General features: G+C 44.8%; 1 protein-coding gene across 1 annotated transcript; it reads left to right on the forward strand.

Annotated features, from left to right (window-relative positions):
* The first annotated feature begins 1376 nt into the window (after positions 1-1376).
* Positions 1377-13163, forward strand: LOC112104889 (acyl-coenzyme A thioesterase 1-like). Its single transcript, XM_024197476.2, has 3 exons — positions 1377-2020; positions 9058-9260; positions 12049-13163. Exons 1-3 carry the CDS (start codon positions 1411-1413, stop codon positions 12649-12651), a joined length of 1416 nt encoding a protein of 471 aa, XP_024053244.1. The 5' UTR covers positions 1377-1410; the 3' UTR covers positions 12652-13163.
* The last annotated feature ends 620 nt before the right edge of the window (positions 13164-13783 follow it).

The raw sequence follows: 13783 nt of genomic DNA on the forward strand, positions 1-13783 counted from the left end.
AGCTCCCCGCTCCCCTAAGTTCCCTGTGCTGCAGCCGCCCAGCAGGCTATCAATCGGCAGTTCAGCTCTCCCGCCCCCCACTGCCATGTGCTGCTCCTGCCCTCTGCCTTGGAGCTGCTCCCAGAGACTCCTGCTTGCTGTGCAGGAGGGGAAGGAGGGGGGCTGTCAGGGTGTCCCCCTCCCCCTTGCTCCTGCACCCCGCTTACCCCTTCTCTATATAGAGCAGGGAGGGGACACTGATGGAGAGAGACAGAGAGAGCTTGGGGCAGTAGCTGCTGTCTCAACTTCCTGATCCACTTAAAAAGACAATGCACTTAAGAGTGGTTCAGCTTACTTAAAGGGGTAGTGTGCATATCTCTCTCTCTCCCACACACAAGGTGTGTGTCTGTCTCTGTCTGCTATGCTATCTCCCCTCTCTCCTGTTCGTGCTGCCTTGATGAGAGGCTACATTAACAACAATGTGTTAACCCTTGAGGGCTCAGCCGAGTGCTTGTTCATCATTTAGCAGCAAAGCATTCCCTGGGAAATATCCCTCCCTCTTCCACCCTCTAATTTCACCACCCCAACCAAGCTTACAATCATCATAGCTGTGAACAGTATTAAATTGTTTGTTTAAAACGTATACTGTGTGTATATCTATATAATATATAGTTTTTTGTCTGGAGAAAAAAAAATCCCTGGAACCTAACCCCCCTCTATTTACATTAATTCTTATGGGGAAATTGGATTCGCTTAACATCGTTTTGCTTAAAGTCGCATTTTTCAGGAACATAGCTACAAAGTTAAGCGAGGAGTTACTGTACATAGTCTAAACCATTCTGGTGTTTTAAATCACAATAGCATTTCAATATCCTACTTCAATCATTACAAGAAAATTTATAAACTGCATTCCAATCTATAATTGAACCTGGAAAAGATGATTTATGGGTAAGGATGAGGTATTCTCCTGGAAGCTTCTGTACCTGTCACTTATTGGGAGAAAGAGGAAATTTTCTGTTTCTCTAATTAGCCTGAATATTTCATTTAATAAAACAAGTAACTAAGACAAATATGTAAGCTATTATTCTTCAAGCACCATGTATATACAAATACTTAAGTATTTATATTTTAATAAAGGCACAGGCAAGTTTATAAAAACCTAACATAAGAATTCACTACAACAATTTTATTAATAACCATTTTTGCATCAATATTAGGAATCAACCCCTACAAATTACTACAATTTTCATCAGTATAAATGAGGTCCTTCATAGTGGCTCTTCCGAAGCGGAGAGAGGAAGGAAGCTGCCGTCAGTGTTACACTAGAGCCAGTCCCCGCCCCCCAGCACTCACCCAAGCGCACCCCCGGGCGGAAGGTGGTCGGTGCATCAGTCCTCCCGCAGTGCGGGCGGGGCGGCCTGAACCCGCACGATGGCATTAGCCGCCCGGGGCACGCTCCATAGAGCTGGTACGTTCTGCGCGCAGACGCTGCTGCTCCGACCCTGCCACCGCTTGCTCAGGCGCGGCCAAGCCCGGGCACGGGGAGACGCCGCCGCCAGCACCACCACCTCCTCCATGGCGCCCAGTGTTCAGTTCTCGCCCGCCCAACGCAGCCTGTTCGATGAGCCGCTGGCCATCGCGGTGCAGGGGCTGTGCCCGCAACAGGAGGTCACTCTCCGTCTGTCTCTACAGGACGAGGGGGGCGAGCTCTTCCAGTCCTGCGCCCGTTACCAGGCAGAGAGCAGCGGGGAGCTGGACCTCACCCGCTCCCCGGCGCTGCCGGGACTGGGAGGCAGCTTCTCCGGCCTGGAGCCCATGGGGCTGTTCTGGTCCCTTCAGCCCCAGAAACCCTTCAGGCGGCTGGTGAAGCGGGATGTGCAGAGCCCCTTCTGCCTGGAGCTGGAGGTGTTCGAGGGCCACGGGCCCCTCCCCAGCCGGCTGCTGGCCAGGGGTGCCCACGAGCGGGGCTTCCTGCGGGACGGGGTGAGGAGGATCCCGGTGCGAGAGGGGAGGATCCGGGCCACACTTTTCCTGCCTCCTGGTGAGTAACCGGCCACTGCCCCTACGCCTCCCTCCTCGGGGCTTCCACCGGCAGCCGGGCAGGGCGCGGCCCCTCAGCCTGCTGAGTCGCGCGTTCCACAGGGCGTCGGGATTTCCCGCCTCACTTCCAGACGGAGTCCCGGGGAGCCCCTCTCCCTGCTGCTGAATGTTACACACAACCCTGCCCCGCGCCAAAAGCGAGTGGCCCAGAACCATTCAAAAACGGGCTTCGCATTAAAGTGCAGTCCCCTCCCGCAAAGCCGCACATAATGTCACTCCACTAGACCTCAGTCTTCCATTCGACATCCGTATAAACACCACACACACAGGAGTTTTCAGCTTCCAAAATAAACCTTCATACACCGGGGGCTCTCAGAAGAGTAGCACAGGAACTGCCCTGTGGCCCATGGAGCCCCTAACCTAGGGCACACACCCATCGCTATAGTATCTAAGCACCAATGAGGCTGAGCCAAGGATGCAGTCCTCCAAACACCTTCATAACTTCACTCACTCCATACTGGGAGCATGGCTAATGCCACACCAAACAACGGGGAAGGGAGGTGGCGGCGGTGGCAGCAGCAGTGGTCACCTTTATCCTGTGGGTTCTCACCTAAGATGTGGGAGACCCTGGTTCAGTTCACCCTTCTGCCTGATAAGGGATTTGAATGGGGATCTATCATCTCTCTGATGGTGTCCTAACCACTGACTATGGCAGAGGTCCTCAAAGTGTGTGACATTTACCTTTACTTGTGACTGTAACGTCTGAAGGGCGGGCACCAAGGAGGGCTGCCCCAGCCGGGCAGGATGTCCCAGCCGGGGACAGGTGGGTGGAGGTGGTGAGAGAAAGAGGGGCCTGCGGGCCCTCACACTCCAAAACCCGCCTGAGGTCCCTAAGGGTGTGTGGAGAACAGTCTGGTGGGGTCTGGACTAGCCATCAGAGGGTGGGGAGGGAGCGCTACCCAGCCCTTCCCCTCGACACCCCCAGCTCTGCTCCAGTCCCGCCCCCCAGCCGTGTCCCTGGCTCCTATCCCCAGCTGCAGCCTCAGCCCCCTTAACCCTGTCCGGGTCCATCCTCCCCCATCCGCCACGGCCCTGCTCCTGGCCCCGGCTTCTGCGGGAGCACGGACAGGGGTAAGGTGGGGCATGACCCTCAAAAGTTTGGGGACTGCTGAACTATGGGATATTCTGATGCAGGTTGGTCTTAGTCTCTCTTGTCAAAGCCTTTAAATATTAATTGATACAGAGAGAGAATCATTCTATAGTCCAATGGTTAGGGCACTCTCCTGAGATGAGATAAAACCCCTCCAGTCCCTTCACCTCGACAAGCAGAGAGAGGAATTGAACCAGGTTGTCCCATATCCTGAGTGAGTATAATAACCACTGGGCTGTCAGTTACGAGAGAATCCACCTCCTCCTCCCCTCTGCCATTTTGAGCGGAGGTAGGTAAGCATCCAAACTGCTTGCAAGAAACAGGTTAGGCACCAACATGGCCTAACTCCAAGAAAGGGGTTCCCAGCTGTGGAGGGCAAGTGGACATAGGCACCTAACGCCCTGAGAGGGGTTGTGCTTAGGACACACACCTCTTGTCACATCTCCCATTGGCTAACACGTGGCTCCCCTCCTTGTGTGCTGGCTTTTGAAGATTGCTTTCTAAGGTGCCTGTCTCTCCCTATTCATTGAGACTAGGCACCTAACTCAGGCTTTGTGGATTCCAGTGACTTTTCAAAGTATTAAAAGATAAGGATTGCAACACCTAAGGCCCTTTGTGGATCCAGGCCTAACTGACTTTTCTGACCTGGATATAGTATGAAACAGCCATTATGGGGTTGGCTAGGCTCCCAAAGGTGTCCATGCTGAATTTCTTAAATCTGTCAATTAACCTGAATGCTATTGATCACAAACTGTCAATACATTTGCAGACTTTTGCAATGATTCCCAGGCTGCATTCCTTACTTTCTGCAAGCCAAGTTCCGAAAGGGAGAATTGCTCATATGCCTGAGGGCTATCACATGTGGGGAGGGGGACTCTAGTTCATTATCCTTCTTGCTCAACAATGGAGCTGTTCAGGAGGTTAGTGAGGAAGTATGGGGGATAAAGAGGGTTGAGCTATGCCTTCAATAACTAGTTTTCTATATATTTCCATCTTTTTTGACTCGTTAGTTTGGTGAAGTATCTTAGGCCATGATTAACATAGACTCTGGCAAAGATGAGGGATGGACTGAAACTCAATCAAGCCAAGACAGTGCCAGAAATTATATTAGCAGCCTTGACTGGTGGGGTATGCTCACTCTTTATTTCTTAGATTCTTAACCTTGGAGTCTTTCTGAAGTCTACAGTTGCTCTTCATGTGCCCTGGGATCAATGTTAGTCAAGACCACTTTTTAATCATTTATACTTGGCAAGAAGACTGCATCCTTTTCTTTTGCATGCAGACCTCACCAGTGATAACCAGAAATTTATCTAACATCAAAATTATCTGAATACAGGTCTTTCTGTGTAGGGCTGTACTTAATGGTTTGGATACAGAGTATATAAGAGACCAACTGTTCCCATGTTGTACCATGGCCCTTCAGGAATGTGTTGTGTGTTTGAATTTAATAATTTGAGATTTATCAAATAGGTTCAAATGGAATAATTTAATCAAAGATTAACAATCAGAGATTAGTACAGCACTACACAGAATACAGGAAGACATACTTTACCACCCCAAAGATGGTGAAGAGAAGGTAATTTGGTCCCTTCCAGTGTACCCAGTGGAATGCTGACAGTGTTCGTTCCCAATCCAATTCCGCAAACCTCTGTCCTTTTATAGAGTGTGAGACAAAGAAGCTCCTTTTTGGAGGGAAAATACTTTCCCATAACACTGCTCTACAGCCAAAATGCTTCTGAAATAAATATAGTCAAATGTTACTAATTCTGGGTCACTGAGAATTAAAATTATGCTTAAAATTGTTGATTGGGTCTAGTTTTCAAGATATGCTATTGGGTCAGTATATACGACCCTTGACTTGGGAATGGCGGAGGATAAGTGAGTTATAAAGGGAAGGGATCTCAATTTAAACCAGAAATGACTAAAATACATCTTTGACTGGATCTATGAATAAATCTATGACTGGGTTTGGACAGTACTTGCTTTTTAGGCAAAACAATGAATGATGCAATCTGAAGCTGGTATTGCGTCATACATGATATGAATTGCATCATGTTATTCCTAGAAGTCATGGATGATGCGATCATAACGAAGCTTACATCACTCTGCTGAACAAATTGCCCTATATCAGCTCTAGAAATCATACAGTGTCGTGCTCTCTTATTGGTCAGTGTTTGATTTTGCAAAGGGACACATTTTTGTTTAGCCAAAGTGAGCAGAGATGCCTCGTACTTGTGTGAACAGTGCAGATAACTTCTGCTATGTTTATGGTGAAGTGACTATTGCATCACAAAAGCGCAGTATAACCACTATGGTTAAGAAAGCCTATCACCTTTATTTTGGCTGCAAAATTGGAGATAAGGACAAGAGGTGGGCCCCACACATATGCTGCAACACTTGTGCAACAAATCTTCGCCAGTGGTTGAACAGGAAAAGGAAATCTATGCCTTTTGCAGTGCCAATGATTTGGAGAGAGCCAACAGATCATACCAGCAATGGTTACTTCTGCATGGTGCTTCCAGTTGAGAAAGGTGTGTCAAAGAAGAAAAAGTGGACTGTGCATTATCCAAACATTCCATCAGCTATACGCCCAGTACCCCACGGAGAGGACTGCCGGTTCCTGATGCACCAGAATCATTCTCACTTGAGTCAGACGAGGAAGAGGATGAAACTTCTGGTCCTGAACCATCAAGGTCACAGGACCCACATTTTCTCCCATCCTCCTCCTCTGAACCACACCTCATAACACAAGGTGAACTGAATGACCTTGTCAGGGATTTGGAACTACCCAAGAATAAGGCAGACCTGTTGGGCTCCAGACTACAGCAGTGGAATCTCCTGGCAGGTGATGTTAGGGTTTCCATGTTCCGTGACCGTCAAAAGAATCTTGTCCCATTCTTCTTCATGGAAGGTGATCTTGTAGCCTGCAACAACATCGATGGTGTGATGGCAGTCCTCAACATCGTTCACGATCCAGATGAGTGGAGACTGTTCATTGATTCATCGAAGACGAGTCTTAAAGCTGTTTTACTGCATAATGGCAATGTTTTGCCATCAATTCCAGTTGGTCATGCAGTCCATATGAAGGAAACCTATGACAACATGAAACAACTTTTGAGGTGCATAAACTATGACCAACATCAGTGGCAGCTTTGCGGCGATTTGAAGGTTGTTGCTCTCTTGCTTGGTCTGCAGACTGGATACACAAAGTACTGCTGTTTTCTCTGCGAATGGGATAGTCGTGCAAGAGATTCCCACTACTTCAAGAAAGATTGGCCACTCCGACAGTCATTGGAGCCTGGGAGGAAAAGTGTTCAGCATCCACCACTTGTTGAATCAAGGAAGATTTTGTTACCACCCTTACACATCAAGCTGGGTCTGATGAAGAACTTTGTCAAGGCCATTGACAAAACACAAGCAGCTTTCAAGTACCTCCGTGGAATATTTCCAAGGTTAAGTGAAGCTAAGATAAAAGGAGGTGTCTTTGTTGGTCCTCAGATTCGTGAACTTCTTCGAGATGATGCATTTGACCATGCATTGCGTGGCAAGGAAAAGACGGCCTGGAAAGCCTTCCAGTTAGTGGCAATCAATTTTCTCGGAAACAACAAGGCAGACAACTACAGGTTGTTGGTGGAAAACCTCCTCAAGGCATACAAAAGCCTTGGTTGCAACATGTCACTAAAGATACATTTTTTGCACTCTCATCTAGATTTTTTTCCACCGAACTGCGGAGCAGTGAGCGACGAGCACGGCGAGTGATTTCACCAGGACATTGCAACAATGGAGAAACGCTATCAGGGAAATGGAGCCCATCAATGCTTGCAGACTATTGCTGGACAGTGACAAGAGATGCTCCATTTAATGAATACAAGAGACAAGCCAAGAAGCGCCGAGTAGACACTGAATAGGACTAAACTATGTACAGAATAGTTTTTTGCCTTTTGTTTCATAATAAATTTTATTTATATAACCCTTTGGCTGATTTTTAAAGTGTTACATAAACAGGACAGGTGAAATATTATCATTTAAAACAACCATAAACACATGAAAAGACCTAGGTTTACAATTTATGATTAAAACTCTATTATCTACACAATATACATAGACATAAAATGTAAAAACTTAAATATCTTAAACAGTAGCCAATCAGTTGTTTTAATTGTCATATTTGAATTCAGCACATCAAAATACATAATAAATAGCACATTTTATCTCTGAAGCAGACGACTTCTCAAAAATTGTAGACCAGTGTAATTAATTGCACTATGTGTTCTGTTTTGAAATTTTAATTGTACCTAATTACTTATGGGATTTCTTTTATGGTATCTTTAGGTTACAGCAGGGGTCGGCAACGTTCAGCATGTGGCTCGCCAGGGTAAGCACCCTAGCGGGCCGGGCCAGTTTATTTACCTGCTGATGTGGCAGGTTCAGCCGATCGCGGCCCCCACTCGCCGCGGTTCGCTGTCCCGGGCCAATGGGGGCAGCGAGAAGTGGCGCGGGCGAGCGATGTGCTGGCCGCGGCTTCCTGCCGCCCCCATTGGCCCGGGACAGCGAACCGCGGCCAGTGGGGGCCGCGATCGGCCGAACCTGCCGCGTCAGCAGGTAAATAAACTGGCCCAGCCCACCAGGGTGCTTACCCTGGCGAGCCACGTGCCGAACGTTGCCGACCCCTGGGTTACAGGATCAATAAGCCAAAGGGAATTCTAATTTGGTCATTGTCACAGCTCTCAGTAATAATCAGCAGTTCTTATTGAGTTTATAAACATCTTTCAATGGATCCTTATTTAATCCATTACAGAAAACATGTGCAATAACAAATATCCCTTATCAATCATCCAGTTTTGTTTATAACATACTTCTGTAGACACTTTTAGTAGTTTGAGGGCTATTTTCCCTGGACATTCATTCATTCATTGATTGCCCTACATAAATATATGTAGGGCAATAAATAGATACACAGAATAAAAATGCATATAATAGAATTAAGAGTGTTTAACATACAAAAATGATAAAAGTTAATATTTAATAACCCAGGAGGGACTCCAGCTAACACTCACCACCTGATTATAAAAGGGAGGTAACAACGTATTCTCAGTGAAGTCCAAGACTCTGAAAGTTGTCTTCTGCCCTGGGCCGGCTCCAGCGTTTTTGCCACCCCAAGTGGCAAAAAAAAAAAAAGCCGCGATCGGCGGCAGCTCTACCATCGCTGCTTCGTTCTTGGGTGGCAATTCGGTGGCAGATCTTTCCCTCCGAGAGGGACTGAGGGACCCGCCTCTGAATTGCCACCGAAAAGCCGGACATGCCGCTCCTTTCCATTGGCCACCCCAAGCACCTGCTTGCGGTGCTGGTGCCTGGAGCCGGCCCTGCTTCTGCCTTGGTGCACTAGATCTTGGATTTGATTACCTGCAGGACCCATTGCAAGAACCACCTGTTTCTGAGGCCTTCTCTAAGTATGGGGCAAGGTGGAGTCAAACTGAGAGACTGATGAAGGTTTAAAGGAATTGGAGACTTGTGTCTGCAATGTGGCTGAATTTTTTTTCTTTTTGGTAAATTTTATTGAATAATAAAGAATTCTGGCACCTAAATCATAAGATAGACATGTCGGGGAAATCGCAATCAATAATTGCTTGTCAAATAATCCTTGGTTTCTTCAGTAATTGCAAGAATATGTATTATTATCCAGACCTGCACATGACATAGCAGGTTTTCTATTCTAATCTCCGAAGTATTTAGTAGTTTATGGAGAGCCTAGTGAACCTTCATCTTGTAGCTTTTCTTAAAAAAAAAAAAAAAAAAAATTAGAGCAAGGTAAGTCCAAATGGTTTGAAATTTGGAATGTAAAGGAAGAATTTTGAGCTAATTGCATCCCTTTATTTGGTTTCCTACAGAAGATGGCCCCTTTCCTGGAATCATTGACATATATGGTACTGGAGGGGGACTTCCTGAATATAGGGCAAGCCTGCTGGCCAATCATGGCTTTGCCACACTGGCTCTGGCTTACTATGGCTATGAAGATCTCCCCAAAGATATGAAGGAATTCCATCTAGAGTATTTTGAGGAAGCTGTGAACTATATGTTGCAACACTCACAGGTCAGTTTATTCATGGGTGTTCCCATGATACAGGGAGCTCTCATCATAAGGCTGTTGTAAAGCAATATTTGATACACAGCTGCTGTGCTTAAAATCTCAGCTCTATCAAAGTCCATTGTAAACAACTTGTATTGGTAATCCTCTATGACTGGTCCATTTGAGCTTTGCATTTTAGCTGGTACCATTTCCTGGGGGGTGTCTTACTGACACCCCCTCTACTCCCCCAACCCACCCACCTACACATCATTATAAAATTCTACTGAAGTTGTGTTTGTTTCTTTTGAGGGCTGTTGCCGGAGATTCTCGAGCTTCCAAAAGGGGTTTTGTTTTATTTTTTCTGTAGATTGGCCATGACAGAGTATTTTTATGCATGGCAAGCTTCTGTGATCCACAGTTCAAGGAAGTCCACAAACACTAAGTTATTGCCTTTTAGTTTAAGAAGCTGTTATGGTCACTACTAAATGTTAAAATTTTGTATTCTGGAACTGCATTTGTTTCCAGTACCTGGTGATGGATATTTTGAGGCCTTGTCTTTGTACAGTTTATAATAGCCACAACCACTAGAGCCACTCTAATCTACCCAAAAGTCTATTGGTAAAATCCCCTTTCTCTCCCACCATACTGAGCACAGGATGCCCCACCCTCTTTGAATGCTGTCAGTGCCTCCCTCCCCCATTATATTTTCTATCATGTTAAAGTTCCATGCCCTTCATCTTTTGAAGGCCCTGCATAATTTTACCCCTACCTCCAGTTCTTTGAAGCCAGTGGAGTTGCAGCCACTTATGTTCGTGGTGAAACAGGTGGTGAAGGAGAGTAATCTTAGTAAACTATGGCACAGTCTTTAGTTAAGTGTTCATATTTGAGTGTCTTACACTTGATGAGCACTCTGGAATCATTATGGAGTTAGCCAACCTGGTTAGATTAAATCCTTTACAAATATTTTATCTCCAAAATCATGCTGTTTTTTATTGTAATGAATTTGCATTTATAAATGGGAAACTATATAGGAAAGTACTCTGGAAGCACCAGTGACAGTTCCATAATTACGGTTGAGTATTTTGAACTAAAAGCAGGGATTCAATTACTGGTATTTTAAAGAAGATTACAGTGTATCCTTTCCAAAATTACAGCACTTATTCTTTGAGTAAATTCTTATAAATGTCTTTCTTTACAAGTACATTGTGAGTAGTTTGAGATAAAAAATAATTAAAATGGGCCCTTTTAAGAATTCTTTTTCTATGCCAAATTATCTTAATAATAGAATAATGCGGACTCTTCAAACTTCCTGAACAGTTTTGTGCATCAGCTACAGTTGAAGAAACATTCTCGGGATTAATGTTCATTTTTAGTATTATTATTAACTGAACGTTTCTCCTTCAGCAGCGGTAGAAGAATAATGATGTTCTACAGAGAATTCAGTGAAGAACTGGCCCCTTTCAAAATGGCTGCCATCTCTCATTTTCCCAATGAGAGGGATGCCGAGCTGCCTTCACATTGCTGGCCAGGGCGGAAAACATTTTTGGTGCCTTCTCCCAAGCAGCTGAGAAGGGGGCGGGGGGGGGGGGGAGGGAAGGCCAACCAATCAGCAAAGCAAAAATGGCCAACCAGTTGGAGTGGAGGGAAAAAAAACCAATCTGTGCCAGCACCCCCTGGAAGAAGGTACCTAGAGCAACTGCCCCTCTTACCCGCCCCTAGAACCGGTCATGGGTGGCTTCCACCAGTGACCACTATGAGGGAGGACAAATTGAATGTACAGTATCTTTAAAAATTGGTTTTACTCTCATCTGGGGCTGCAAACCCTATTGTGCACTAATTATAATTATATGGTTATTGTATTGCATCAATATAGACTGGAGTTAAAGTTGTTTGGGTGCCTTAACTGTGTTTTACTATATCTTAATATGTTTGGATTTCTTTAAGTAGAACCCTAACTCTGAATTTCCTGGGCTTGTAATACTTGGTGTGAGGATAATTAGTATGACAACTGCCATCTTATTTGACACCAGGATTCAACTAGGGATCTCCAGAGTTCTAAGCACAAATCTATCTACTGATTGAGCAAAAGAGCCAGGTTCCATAGCTGGGAGTTGTAAACAGCTTGCATCCTCTTTCCCTTAGGCACAGTGGAGGAAGTATAACACACATGTCCAGTGGGTACAACAGCATCTCTGAAATGGTTTTTCTTTAAAATGCCAATACGTACTCAGTCTTAACACAAGTTTATCATAGTTTTTATCTGGGAATTAATATTCAGTATAGATGTCCTCCTCTTTCCCTAACACACTAGATCTGAAAACAACCTAGAATATAGTTGTTTTAAAATGTGTATATCTGTTTGCAAGTTTTTTGGGGTTTTTTTTGAGAGTAAGCTCAAACCCAGCTAAAATGCAAGGGACCCCCTCAGTGAGTTATACTTAGAAGTGAGGTTGAAGCCATTCCTCAAGCTGTGATCTCATAAACTATGCAGAATTGGGCTGAGCTAGTACATGGATGGAAGAATTATAAGGAAAACCTAGGCTACTACAGGAAAGTTTATTGCTGATTCAGTAAGTGGCTTTTCTCCTAGGAATTAATATTAATTAGTTATCTGTAATACCATCACTTCGCAATGTAAAAACCCCACTCCAGATGTGGCAGCATTCACTAGAGGGTGAATAGATTTCTATGAAGTTCATACAGTTATCAGAGTTTGAGCCCTTAGCACCTTTTATCCATTTGGATCTTTATAGAAATGTAAGATTATTAATTTCCATTCAGTGCTAATGAGCTCTCTTTCTCTCCCACTCAGGTTAAAGGTCCTGGAATTGGGTTACTTGGAATCTCTAAAGGTGGTGACCTATGTATCTCCATGGCTTCCTTCTTAAAAGGCATTACTGCCACTGTCATCATCAATGGCTCTGTGGCCAATGTGGGTGCAGTGCTTCGTTACAAGGATATCACCATTCCACCTCTTGGCATCAATCAGAAGCGCATCAAGATTGATAAGTCTGGGATTGCAGATATTGTGGATGTCTTGAATAACCCACTAGAGGGAGCTGACCGTCAAAGCTTTATCCCACTGGAGAAGGCTGAGGGGCACTTCCTGTTCATTGTTGGCAAAGATGATCATAACTGGAAGAGTGAATTCTTTGCCACTGAAGCCTCCAATCGTTTGCAGGCTCATGGGAAGGAAAAGCCTGCGATAGTCTGTTACCCTGGAGCAGGGCATTATATTGAACCACCCTTTTCCCCAATGTGCTCAGCCTCAATGCACCTGTTGGTTGGCAACCCTGTGATCTGGGGAGGTGAGCCCAAAGCTCATTCTGTGGCACAAGTGGATGCTTGGCAGAAAATCCAAGCCTTCTTCCACAAACACCTCAGTGGTAAACAATGTGTAACAGGCAAGCTGTGACACACCTGGCTATAAGGTGCATTTTACAGATAAAATTACTAGTTGTTAAAGTTTACTTGGGTAAAAGAATCTTTCAGTGAGTATGAAAGGGAATCTGAGTGAATAAATCTTTAAACTGAATTTTTTTGTTCCTCCTCTCCACTGCCCAGGTTGCTGCTGGACCTTAGAGGACCAGAGGGTTTTCTGTTTTCTCAGCCCATGGGACATAACCCACTTGCAGTCACACCCCACAAGTTGAGGATTAGTGCACAGTAGAGTTAACTTTCAGCCTACTGTGTGGGGATTTAGCCATTACATATGATTCTCATTCTAGTCTCATGGCTTGGATTATAAGCAACTGAATTGAAATATTGTCTGTTGCTTCTGAATTAAATTTACTTAAACTGTTTGTTGGTTTGATAAATTTCAAAATCCAGTGCCTTGCAAATCCAAGCTAAAATTGTTTGACTGTAAAACCAACTCAGTGTTTTATGGAGGTTTTTTTTCATTATCATTAAAATTAAATAAATACATATTTGAGGATTGTCGTGCAGTTGTATTATAGGAAGTGCTGGCAGCGACACAGGTTAAGGTTGCCTAACACATTCCATTATAAGGCCCTATATTCAACTGATTGTAACTTTGCCAGACTTAAACTGTTTGGACTGAGATTTTCTGTGCCAGTCATCTGCCTCAGTCTGATTTTGTTTCAGCTAAAATGGGTCAGCCATTTCCAAGAAAGAGTAGGGAACTCTTTTGGTTTTCCTGTGTTAAAATATTACAACTGCTTTATTCAGAAGTTGTAGTGCCTCATTGGTTTGGAGCAGGGACTCAAAATTTGGCAGGTGGATCACCTTAGTATCAGGGATATGCCTCTTGTTGATTTGTAAAAATCTGCCCAATTTAGCTAAATTATAAGCCTCTAGAAATTGAAGTTTGCACATGCTCATTAGAGGTTTGTTAGAGGCTGACAGTATTAATCTTTAAAGATTCTCTCTGCAATGAGCACACCCCTTCCCCATACAGCTCCTTGTGCTGACCAGACTGAGCATGATCCATTCCAAGGTTGCATGTGCTGAGCAGGACTTTTCCTGAAATTGCTCCTCCTGCCTGCTGTAGCACTAAACACAAGTACAGAGAGCAGGGAGTGTCT

The sequence above is a fragment of the Terrapene carolina genome, unplaced genomic scaffold (assembly GCF_002925995.2).
Source record: "Terrapene carolina triunguis isolate 2854851 unplaced genomic scaffold, T_m_triunguis-2.0 Scaffold96, whole genome shotgun sequence".
Classification (NCBI taxonomy): Eukaryota; Metazoa; Chordata; order Testudines; family Emydidae; genus Terrapene; species Terrapene triunguis.

Coding starts and splice junctions, on each gene's coding strand:
- LOC112104889 (XM_024197476.2), top strand. CDS start 1,411: ATGGCATTAGCCGCCCGGGGCACGCTCCATAGAGCTGGTACGTTCTGC. Junction 2,021..9,057: donor CACACTTTTCCTGCCTCCTG/GTGAGTAACCGG, acceptor GGTTTCCTACAG/AAGATGGCCCCTTTCCTGGA. Junction 9,261..12,048: donor ATATGTTGCAACACTCACAG/GTCAGTTTATTC, acceptor TCTCCCACTCAG/GTTAAAGGTCCTGGAATTGG.